The sequence below is a fragment of the Olea europaea genome, unplaced genomic scaffold, assembly GCF_002742605.1.
Source record: "Olea europaea var. sylvestris unplaced genomic scaffold, O_europaea_v1 scaffold1012, whole genome shotgun sequence".
Classification (NCBI taxonomy): domain Eukaryota; kingdom Viridiplantae; phylum Streptophyta; class Magnoliopsida; order Lamiales; family Oleaceae; genus Olea; species Olea europaea.
This window is the reverse complement of record NW_019227441.1, coordinates 45,108-57,319: the sequence shown is the minus strand read 5'-3', so window position 1 is coordinate 57,319 and position 12,212 is coordinate 45,108. Positions and strand designations below refer to the sequence as shown.

At 33.4% G+C, this 12,212-nt stretch overlaps 2 protein-coding genes across 5 annotated transcripts in view; both read right to left on the bottom strand.

The window, feature by feature from the left end:
- Positions 1-2,718: 2,718 nt before the first annotated feature.
- Positions 2,719-7,180, bottom strand: LOC111372568 (uncharacterized protein At1g01500-like). 4 transcript variants are annotated; one of them, XM_022994933.1, is made up of 3 exons: positions 6,949-7,180; positions 5,295-6,082; positions 2,719-3,460 (listed from the first exon to the last, which is right to left on the bottom strand). In XM_022994933.1, exons 2-3 carry the CDS (start codon positions 5,997-5,999, stop codon positions 3,233-3,235), a joined length of 933 nt encoding a protein of 310 aa, XP_022850701.1. In that variant the 5' UTR covers positions 6,000-6,082; positions 6,949-7,180; the 3' UTR covers positions 2,719-3,232. The 4 variants fall into 4 exon arrangements, with proteins under 4 accessions (XP_022850701.1, XP_022850700.1, XP_022850702.1 ...); XM_022994932.1 differs by lacking the exon at positions 6,949-7,180 and adding an exon at positions 6,713-6,918; XM_022994934.1 differs by lacking the exon at positions 6,949-7,180 and adding an exon at positions 6,645-6,666.
- Positions 7,181-11,390: 4,210 nt separating this feature from the next.
- The window catches only part of LOC111372566, a 1,289-nt gene continuing 467 nt past the window's right edge, over positions 11,391-12,212 (bottom strand). The window contains exons 2-4 of the mRNA XM_022994931.1: positions 12,147-12,206; positions 11,964-12,054; positions 11,391-11,858 (exon numbers count right to left, since the gene is read on the bottom strand). Coding sequence (XP_022850699.1) covers positions 11,391-11,858; positions 11,964-12,054; positions 12,147-12,206 — 619 coding nt within the window. The remainder of the gene's footprint in view (positions 11,859-11,963; positions 12,055-12,146; positions 12,207-12,212) is intronic.

Sequence of the window (12,212 nt, the reverse complement as noted above, 5' to 3'; positions counted from 1 at the left end):
CATCGATCATTTTACAACGTTGAACTTTGTAGAAGCCCAACATGACCCACATTGTTGAGGTTTACGGGATTTTAATATAACCCACCTATTGAGCTTTAGGGGACCTCAATATGTCCACACTTTATCAAAGTGATTTTACAATGAAATCCTCTCTTCATTAATAATACAAAATAAATTAAGTATTAAGAGAGGCTAACATTTCAATGAATAGTAATAAATGATAGCTCAAGTGTTATATGAAAAACTTTGATAAATATGATAATTAAAAGTTAGATTTAATCAATCAAAATTTTTGAATGAGAAGATTATGAAGAAATAAATGCAAAGTTCAAAAATTTTTCTCAACAAATATCTCTCTTTAAATGAATTATTGTAATAAGTTAAGTAATAAGAATAATAAAAAACTTTGATGAATATGATGATTGCACAAATTTTGATTCAATCAATCAAAGTTTTTAATATGAAAAAGTAGAAAGGATTATGCAATATAAGTGCAAAAACTTTCTTCAAAAATATATCTCTCTTTTAGGATTGATATGAATAAATTAAGAACAAAGAGAGATGAAAAATTTTGATGAGATAAATTGATTCAAAAAGTTTGAATCAACAATCATAGTTTTTGCTGTGAAGAAATAAATGAAATGAAAATAGAAATGTAAGTTCAAAGAAGATTTTCACAAATATATTTCACAATGAAGCTCTCTTCGTGGTTGTTGTGATGAATGAAAGCGAAGTGGTACTCATAACAATCAAAACGAAAAAGTTCTGCCCAACCAAACGACCCACCTAGACGTCTGCTTGTGAACCGAATGACCAAATTAGCCGTTGCGCGTCAGAAGTGAGAACGGTTAAAAATTCTGACCGTTGGCGAACCAGAAGTCCGGTTGACCGTTAATTTTTTTTTTCCCGAATTGTGATATAAGTTCAAGTATGACTTTGAAAAATCAATCTTACTTTTGATTAAAATATTTTATGCAATTGATAGTGAAAATAATTTTTCATGCACAAAATGATTTTTGAGCTATTGAAAATTCAATCTTACTTTTGATTAAAATATTTTATGCAATTGATAGTGAAAATAATTTTTCATGCACAAAATGATTTTTGAGCTATTGAAAATTCAATCTTACTTTTGATTAAAATATTTTATGCAAGTGATAGTGAAAATAACTTTTCATGCACAAAATGATTTTTGAGCTATTGAAAATTCAATCTTACTTTTGATTAAAATATTTTATGCAAGTGATAGTGAAAATAACTTTTCATGCACAAAATGATTTTTGAGCTATTGTCATTCATTACTAAAGATCAAAGTGTTATATCTTTGCATATGATCTATAAGGCATAGTTTTTGATCTTGCTTCGAAGTTTCTTTCATGTTTGGCTCTTGAACTTTTCATCTTGATCTTTATTTGATGTCGTATCTCATGCTCTTGATCTTAATCTTTTTTGACATCCTGATCTTTCTTGGTATTTATCATTTAAGTTCTCGTCTTGAATGATTTGACTTGAATGCTTAACTTCCACTTTGAACTTTATTTCAAATTCGATATATAATACTTGATTAATTTTAACATTGAGTTATTATCATTCAAAATAAATTGTTAGAAACAATATTAATCTTGTTATGATCAAAACATTGAGAATGAAGCCGACCATATGTCAACAGTAATGACAAATTAATAAATTAATATTTTCTTCCTCTCATAAGAATAAACACATTATTATTATTTTTCATTTATCTCAAATTATAGGTCATTTTTTCCTTGTTGAGGATATATTTGATTTCTTAATTTTTTTTAATATGTCCATATTTAGTATGTCTTGTTATCAAGAAATATAAATTACTCCTATTTATATTATTATTATTTAATGTATGGTTATGTTAGGAAAAATATAAATAAAATTTATTGTTCCAACTATATTAATTACATTTTTTTTAATCTATGTAAAAATGAAGGTAAACCTATCTCTATGGGATGGAAAGAGTATTCCATTTGTGTAATGCTACATAGGAGCTAAAAACTAAATAGTTACATTTAACCGATATACTAGTATCAATTAGGTAAGTATACTTCTATTTTATTCAATTAGGTTAATCCATCCAATTTCATTTCTTGAACTGATAAAAATAGATGATGTGACAGTCATAACTTATAATCATCATTTATTTCTCCCAAGTTATATTTATTTCACATCAATAACTAATGAAAAATAATGTCTTAAATAACAAGCAGTCACATAAGATCACTACAATCATTGACTATGAATGACATTATCCACTATGAATGACATTATTCAGTAAAGTATAATTACCACTAATGAAGTTTACCTTTTACATTTTAATTTTAAACTAGTCAATACTTGCAATGATTTTTATTTTTTTAATATTCTAATTGATAATTTTTTGTTTTTAATTTTTCGGGTAAATATATTTTTCACTAGCTCTAAATTAATTTTGTTGAAGTCATTTAAAAAGTCCTTCTGTAATTTTATTATAAAACTCAAAGTTAGAAAATTTACGTAAAAAAATACGAAACATGAAAATAAGCTGAGTTATAACTTACAACCTAAAAATCATTAAGCACAAAAAATCACTTTGCAAAAAGAAAGAAATATATTTACAGTACAATATAATCCATACCGGACAATGCTATACGTATCGAATTTTTTTCGAATCTTTTACCTACTACTCACAACAGGGGTAGAGACCACATGTCGGCATTTTTAAATTCACACAGGGCCTGTATGCATTGTGAGAGAAGGTACACCATTCGATACATATAGAATAATCCATACCAACATTCTCTTCAAAACAATTAACAGTATAATAATTTTTTTCCAAAATTTAAAAAAGAAAAATGTAAAATCAGCATGCAAAGAGAACCCGAGACAGTCCAGTATTTTTCATTTGGCTTTCCCATTTTTTGAAAAATAAACATTAAGAAAATTTGCACTCAAAATGAACAACCTAATGGTTGTGTTAGCCTGTAGATTGAGACGAGGTGTGATGATAATACTGACATACTCCATTTCTCGTGAAGCAGAACAAATTCTTTGGTTGCTGAGGCACTTTAGGACACCAATTGCCATACACAAGGGAGAGGGATTAGTCACACCTTAAAGATAGTCATCCTCGGGGTAAAAAGAAGATATCCATGTTCTACAAAGATAGTCGGACCTAGCTAATCCACTCACTCAAGAGAGAAAAGAGCACCCGAACTAAGGTCTGTTAACGCCTTTTAAAGTTTCGGGTTGTTGTTCGGTAAGTACGGACCAACAAACCAACTCCAATTCCGATCCCCAAGCAAATGCCAAGGCCTATGCCAACACCCACCCGAACACCAGCATTAAACCAGGAAAGTTCCCCGTCTTCACCTTCGGTATATTCGGTCCGTCTCCAATACAGGTTATCATAGTCTTCTTCGCTTTCCGATTTATCACTTTTGTACTCTGCAACCTGAAAAGGATATAATGGAAATATAGCAATTTAACTTTGATATGTAGTGGTAAATAAGATTAGACGATAAAAGACAATATTTTAACTTCTTTCTCTTCTTTAATACAGTCGGGTAAATAGAAGTTCTGTGATGCACGTCGGACAAAAGCAAGAATATTATCCTAATGTCTACTAGCTGTATATTAGTGGTTTGTTTGATAAGGTGGACACTACAGTAGTAGCCGACAACATCAAAGAGACAAAAAAGTTAAAAATAAAAAATAAAAAATCTTGTCTATCATACTCTCAAGTCCTACGTACCAAACATCATCAAACGTAAATCGTATGTGACTTTAGATTTAACGCTCACAAAATGAACACAAACATTTCTTGCTAGGCTTCTAGACCTATATAGATACACGACACTCATGACTTGGACGTTTAAACAGTAAATATACTGTTTAATAGCATGTCTTGGCGTTCAAGATTGATGTTCACTATAAACATATACCATTTGATGTCTAAAACAAGATTCCATGTGCCATGCGGATGCTTAAGAATCGACTCCCTAACATGTACTTCAACATTTGATCGAAAGCTACATGTAACGTAGGCATCATACATCAGATACTTTTCCATTATGATCAGAACATTAGAAGATTGAATACAAACAAAAACATAGTTTGGTCACACATGTTGAGGAATCTTATCAGATGAGTCCATATAGTAGACATGGGGATATCATGTGTAGATTATTATAAAATTTTCAAGAAAACTGAAAGTTATGGTCACACAGATCCTGAAAAGATAATTGACCTCGAAAAGGTTGATATAATATGCCGAAAAGTGACTAATGGGCCCCACACTTGAAGACTAACTACCTAGTTTTTTCAATGATTGGATCAGGATATGGATAATACGAGAGGAAACAGAACACAAGAGAATACTCTGCTATTTCGAAATGTGTGCCTGCCTGCCCATACCCTTATGTCATGTTGGGAAAAGACTTTACTTATAGTCTTAAGATTCAATTTCTAGCGAAAAATCGCAAAGAAACATTTTTTGCAAGAGGAAGTAAGCATAAAGCAATACAGAACGATAGATAAAATGACAGGACTGGTGCTCATATTCATGCTTGTGCTTTGTGTATAAACATTTGGACTACATTAACAGGTAGTTCATTAATCAATGGCTGCAATAGTATAGGTAAACCTTTGAAGATGGAAAAATTGAATTTAAGAATAGCACAATAAATCTGGATACAAATACTTCTCCTGCCAGATATGTCAGCTATTACTTTTCTGCATTTCAAATTATTGCAGTAATATGTACAATGAATGCTATGAACATTGAGTTACGGGATGGATAGTTTTTCCAGGGTATATTTGATTGGCCGTGTTTTCCGTTAGCATGAAGAAATGTAATAAATAGAATGAGAATGCAAGAATCTTAGTCAAATATGTAAAGATAATAAATGCTTGGCGAAAGTTTGGTTTGGACGCAGTATTGAACAAAACTCGGCAACATAAGTTACAAGATTTTAGCTTGTTTTTATTAGTTTACGCTATCCAGTGCCAGAAAAATGCTCTAAACTGAACATGCCATTATTGAACAACATTACCTGTAGATGTGTTTTCCGTTAGCATGAAGAAATGTAATAAATAGAATGAGAATGCAAGAATCTTAGTCAAATATGTAAAGATAATAAATGCTTGGCGAAAGTTTGGTTTGGACGCAGTATTGAACAAAACTCGGCAACATAAGTTACAAGATTTTAGCTTGTTTTTATTAGTTTACGCTATCCAGTGCCAGAAAAATGCTCTAAACTGAACATGCCATTATTGAACAACATTACCTGTAGATCAGGTCTAGATGCAACATCTTCATGGGATTCGGAGGCTTCGCATTCTGGAATCATATCTAACATTCCCCTTTTATGTTTCTTTGCAAGATTAATCTGCAATGTCTTGGTTAATATGACTGGTGTTCCTGAGAAACAACCCGCAACATAAACTTCGATTGTAGGCGATGATGATTCAGCGCCCATTACGTGTTTCCCCATGAGAAATCCAGTGCCAGCAGTCATTACTGATTCACAATTCATGCTCCACCTCCGGGCCATATTGTTTGTTTCCAGGATAGAACCATTGGCTTGGGACATTCCCAAAATCCCGGAAAGCACGAGCTCCTCTTTATTAAAAACTTCAAACCTTGCACTACCGTTTAACCGTATACTATCTGTGCTAACAAATGTAGCCTCTTCAGATTTCTTATCTACCCTATCCCTTCGGAGAAGGCAAGAAACTCCTTCTGAATCAATCGAACATCTTATGCCGTTCACTTCAAGGAGCGTGTCATGGATCAGAGGGATATGATTGAGAGTGAGAAATTCTGGGGTCGAATCATCGACCCTGCAATGGCTTATTCTAACATAGGACACTCGTATATCAAACCAAGGCAACGAAAACTTGTTCGGGGATTGGTATAATGGGTGCCGGATAATTTGTAGGCCAGGATCTTTCACATGTCCATTGCTATGCGTTTCGTAAGAATTCTTCATCTTTCTTGAACTTATTTTGCACTAAACTCCTTCAAGAACATCGACAGGACCAGACAAAAGCAATCTACAAATCCTGGGACACCCTGTTTCAATATATACATTAATAATAGCAAAGCATTGAAGGAACCAATAACATTTTTCAGATAAACTAACTAGGTGTTAATGAAACTTTTTCGTTTCTCAGGAATCTTTCACAAACTTCCAAATCAATGCAATTCATTAGCTCGTTATTAGTAAGAATCTGTGAAATGGCAGGATCCATAAAAAATCTCCAGTTAGCAATTAAAAATAAATAAAATTCAATAAAAGGTTATGATCAATACCTCAATCTGAGAAATACAAAGTTAAATAATGACAGAAATAGTAATGAAAATTGCCAGTAGCAGAAGAACCTGATCTATAGAACTGAGATCCTTATTTTTAGAAGGAAAAGAGGACAAAGTTAACTACCAGCCTAATATTTTGACCACACCAACAAAATTAAACAGGGATTAAAAAGTAATTCCATGATAAATTAACAGTTCCAGTCAAACACATTCTATCAAGAAATCAAAACAACCTAATTATACAGAGAAGCAAAAATGCTAATAAATGAAAATAAGTAAAACCCAGATCAGAAATTCTTAAGCAATAATTTTATTTTACCACAATGAATAAAACGGTGGATAAAAGAGTGAAAACTTGTGGGTTTCTTGAGAAATCAAGAAACATACCAAAAATTCCTCAAGAACCATACGATAAGTTCCACAAAAAAAACCACCTCATATTTTTGATCATTTCATCAGTATATACACAGGGTATCAGGTGAGAAGACAGATGGGTCTGAGGTGGGGAGCAAAGGATGCGAACAAGGCAGTATTATACAGAAATACACGTCACATAAGAAAGCCTACACCGTCAAATAAATAAATAAATAAAATTAAATTCAGAGTGATGACAAAAAGCTTACGAATTTCGAGATTATAATAAGATCATGCTATTTTCTTGCTTCCGTAGAATTATTAATAAATTGTCATTGAAAGAGTTGATTAAATTTGTGAAAGAGTTTAATGGATTGATTTACGTAAAAATGTAGCATATTTGTAGTAAAAATTCCAAGAAAATCATTAACTATTTCTTGAAATAGATGCTCCAGAAAATGGAATCTAAAAGCGGGTAGCTTTTGATTTCTTCTCTGCCCAATTCTTGTGGACTTAATTGGATTATCTCCCTTTTAAAAATGACTATTTGAGTTGATGTTTTAGAGGGGTACTTTTTAAAATGGCTTGGTCAAATAATCAATTTTTCATTTTGATCTTTTTTTTTGTATTCACCACATTGGCCTATTGTCATTAAAAAGACAATTCTACCCTTATTCATGTTTGATAATTACAAAAGTATATCAATTGTTTAAAAGACAATAATACCCTTAATAGTTTAAATAAATTCTGTTACTTCCATACGTAAATTTCAAAATCAGTTTTGGTTATCAGTTTCTCCAATACAGTAAAAAAGAATTTTTTCCTTCCATCTGCTAAAATATTGAAATCTCTCAAAATTATTAAAGGTTCAAGAAATAAACAATACTCACAGTGGGCACTGGAAATTGGTAAGTGTAAATACGTATTTTGAATTTTGTTTTAGTTAAATTTACTGTTAGAATCTGTAAATAATTATTTTGAGAAAGGCAGATGAATTTTACAGTATTTAAACACAGATTTAAAATTTTTTTATAGCAAAAACAAAAAAAAAATTCATCTCTGTATGCATATATTTTACAGGAAAAATTTATAGGTGTCTATAAAATAAATATTTAAACATTATTTTGTTGAAAAAGGGAAAAAATAAAAAATTCGAGTGTAAATTTCAGATGAAACGGACGAAAAAAGCTGGGTCAAATATTTCCAGCCGGCCCAGTTGTCCTGCTATTTCCAATCGACCCAGATAACTGGGCCGGCTGGAAGCAGCCGGCTGTTCACAGCCGGTTGGGCCGGCCAGCCCTTTTTTTTTTCCCCTTTCAGATTTTAGAATTTATTTGTTCATTAATATATGTTTATTGAAATAAATATTAATGAATATTTAAATACTAATTGAAATAAATATTTTTGAAACAATTAAAATAATCAATGAATTATTTAAAGTATTAAATTAAATTAAATATGAAATGAACAATTTAAAAAATTATATATTAATTCCTTATTTTTAATTTGTGGCAGATATGGTATCAGCATGTGTCCCAATTTATTACTTTAGTGAATTTTCAAATGAATGAAAATGCTCAGTGGGAATGGAAATGGACGAGTGAAGGAGATGGGGTTAAAGCAATTTTTATAACAAGGAATACATCGTTCGCAAAAATGTACAGTGATATACAAAACATGCTTAACGTCGATCCCTCTTAGTACGATATGGAAATGAGATTTTTGTTTCATAAGCATTCAACCATTTCAATTCCACCTATGAAAGTTACTTCTGAAGTGGAAATGAAACATCTAATTAAATTGAACCAAGGCCGGAAGTCGACTCCTATTTGCGTAACTTTATTGGGGAAGAATGTCCATGAGGGTGAACACGAAGTTTCAAATGAAGAGAATCGTAATGTAAATGATGTTTGGGATACAATTCAGATTGCTCGTGAAGATGATGTGGTTATTCCCGAGACCACTGCTACTCACCATGGTCATACTGTTACGCACAGAATTCCATCGATAGTTGAAGACAACGAGAATGAAAATGCATTTACAAACGAGGATTTGATTGCTTTATCTCGTAGGAGACATGAGTCGAGTGGGAGCTCACAGGCCGGACCGAGTACACGGTCCTCTAATTGTTCGCGTGTAGTTCCCGATGATGAAGATGTATATGTCGAGCAACTATTCGAATCAAAGAAAGAATTGCAAGAAGCTGTGCACCGGATTGCTTTAAAACATAACTTCGAGTTTAAAGTGAAGAAATCAAACAAGTCGTTATACACAATTATCTGCGTTGACGATAGTTGCCATTGGCGTTTGCGAGCAACTAAGATGGACACGAATGAGTTCTTTGTAGTCCGTAAGTATGCACGGGAACATACTTGCGAAGTGGGTATTCGTCGAAATGATCATAGGCAGGCCCGATCATGGTTCATTGGTCGAGAAATAATGCACAAGTTCCAGGATCCACGAACGATCTACAGACCTTCGGGCATTATTAATGATGTTCGACGGGAGTACGGGGTGGTCATGAGCTATCAGAAGGCTTGGAAAGCTAAAGAATGTGCATTGGAGGATTTGATGGGTTCGGCTGAGGAGAGTTATGCTAAATTAGCCAGATATTTCATTGTTTAAGTGTTTATTTCTTTGTTATTTTAAATTTTAATTATTTAATTTCAATTGTTTATTTATATGTAATTAATTATTTAATTGAATTGTTTATTTTTCTGTTCATTTAATATTTAATATATTATCTAAATTATGATTATTTTTCTTTATTATAGTAAATTTTAATTATTTAATTTCAATTGTTTATTTATATGTAATTAATTATTTCATTGAATTGTTTATTTTTCTGTTCATTTAATATTTAATATATTATCTAAATTATGATTATTTTTATTTATATTGGCCAGGTATTGCTATAACATGGGAAGAATTAATACTGGGTCGGCATTTTTTATTGAGAAGGATGACGAAAATCGCTTCAGAAATTTCTTTATGGCCCTTGGACAATGTGTTCGAGGATTTCGAAATGCAGTGCGACCTCTAATCTTAGTTGACGGTACAACCCTTAAGGCGAGATACGGGGGCAAGTTGATTATTGCACCATGTTAAGATGCGAACATCCAAATTTACCCTCTTGCGTTCGGCATAGTCGACGGAGAAAATGATGTAGCAATGAGTTGGTTTTTCACGAAGTTGAGGGAAGTAATTGGAGATGTCGAAAATCTTGCATTCGTAACCGATCGAGGGCAGTCAATAATAAATGGTATCGCCGAAATCTTCCCCGAGGCACATCATGGTTATTGTATGTACCATATATAGGGAAACTTGAAGACCAGGTATCGAGGCAATGACATCGTTGCGTTGTTTAGGAGAGCTGCAGAGGCTTACAGTTTTGAAGAGTTTGATAAGTTCATGGTCGAAATAGATAGTAAATCGCATGCTGCATGGGAGTATCTAACAGAGATGGGGATTGAACATTGGGCACGATCACATTTTCCAGGACGTCGATACAACATGATGACGTCGAACAATGCGGAGTCGCTTAACGCTTTATTCAAGAAAGATCGAGAGTTACCAATTCTTGCAATGATTGAAAACATTCGTGACAAGTTACAACAGTGGTTTCATGATCGACGTGAGGAATCACAGAGTTGTGCAAATGTGCTAACCCTAGCTCAAGAAGATAAGCTCTTCAAGACTCTAGATGTGGCAAGAAAGGTATATGTAGAACCATTGGATCAATTTCGCTTCTCCGTGAGATGTGCACGTAATTTCGGATACATTGTGGACTTGAATGATAACACGTGCACGTGTAGACGGTTTCAGTTGGAGAGTTTTCCATGTACACATGCAGTGGCAGTGGCTATGCATAGAGGATTACCACCACACACCTTATGCAGTGTGTATTACATGACTGATTATTGGAGAGCAGCATATGCGGAAACAATATTTCCTGTACCAAGTGAAGTCTAGTGGGAAGTGCCTGACCACATTCTCCCACTAAATAACTTGTTGCCACCAGCAGTTGGACCACGTACTCCTGGACGTACACGTACGTCTAGAATAACATCTATCGGAGAGTTTCCCCAGCATCGTACGTCTAGAATAACATCTATCGGAGAGTTTCCCAGAAGATATTGTACAAGTCAGATTCCTCTACATGACAATGTAACGGATGTGTAATTTTAATAACTATTGGCAATGTAATTATTTATAACATTGACGTTAATTATTTATGCATATTATTTATGCGAATTATTAGATTTAGTATTTTTTTCAAACATTTCATTCATTACATTCATTTGTTATGCATATTATTTATGTTAATTATTTGAAATCGAAACTTTTTTTAGACACTGAATTATACGGTATGCTATATTGTAAAATAAATATTTAAATATTACATATGCAATCAACATTTTACAATTTTTTCGTAATTACAAATAAATGAATGAACTGTATAATGTTTAAAAATATGTACAATTATTTACGGATCCCCATTAAATTCAAATAAATCACATGCTAGTTTATTTCTCCAATTTTGTATCCATGCCTGGTTGATTGCATCAACCTTATGTGCCACACTCAAAAACTCTATGTACTTGATGATGAACATGCCGCAATCACCCCTACAATTAAACAATGTTGTATTAGCACATCGAAAATTAGTTAAAAACTAAGATGTAAATGACAGAAAGAAAATTACAAACACTTACGATATTTGTTGCCTCGTCTTCGTCGTGTTCCGCACGGTGGCCAATCTGTCTTGTACAGTGATGTTCGCTAGTCTAGCCATCATGGGAACGATCACAGACACCGACTCTAGATTTTGCTCGAGCTGGCCTTGTGTCAGGCATGAGTGATCGAGGTCGTACACATACATCGTGGAGTCGGCGAATACGATTTCCACTGCAATGTAGTGATGATTCACACATACTGGTACGTACATATGCGTACAGCCATCCCATGACTTCCCACCGACACTCGGCCACATCCCTACGACCCATTCCATCATATATTCCGGTACCGTGTACTCGCTACCCATAGCCTGGAACGACTGGTACTCAATGTCAACGGCACGGATGAACTCGGTGTTCAATATGAGTCTGCCAGGAATGTTGAACGATTTTGGATGTCTTTCAGCACGATCCCGTAGCAAATCCATGCTCAAGTCGATGTGCTACATCAAGAAACACCAATAAAGAAAGGAGTTAATCTATGAATTTCATTCAAAAAATTGATTTTGAACGTACATAATAAATAACAATATTTTCATTTCACTTACATCGTCGGCGAGCCAAGCCCCCGAAGTGGTGATGTCGTGGAACCACTTGTAAGCATTTGAGATCGTCTTCTCAACAATCGTGCGGCTGGCCCTGAAAAAATAAGAACATAATTTTTAGTTATATGAAGTATACATGTGTCAGCGTCTGCGTACTATAGTAATTACATAAAATACAAAACTTACCCAGGTTGCAGTGCTCTCCACTCTGTCTCAAAGGCTTTCCACTTGGCGTGGTCCACCTCCCTGAAT

Coding starts and splice junctions, on each gene's coding strand:
- LOC111372568 (XM_022994933.1), bottom strand. CDS start 5,999: ATGAAGAATTCTTACGAAACGCATAGCAATGGACATGTGAAAGATCCT. Junction 3,461..5,294: donor CATCTAGACCTGATCTACAG/GTAATGTTGTTC, acceptor TATCCTTTTCAG/GTTGCAGAGTACAAAAGTGA.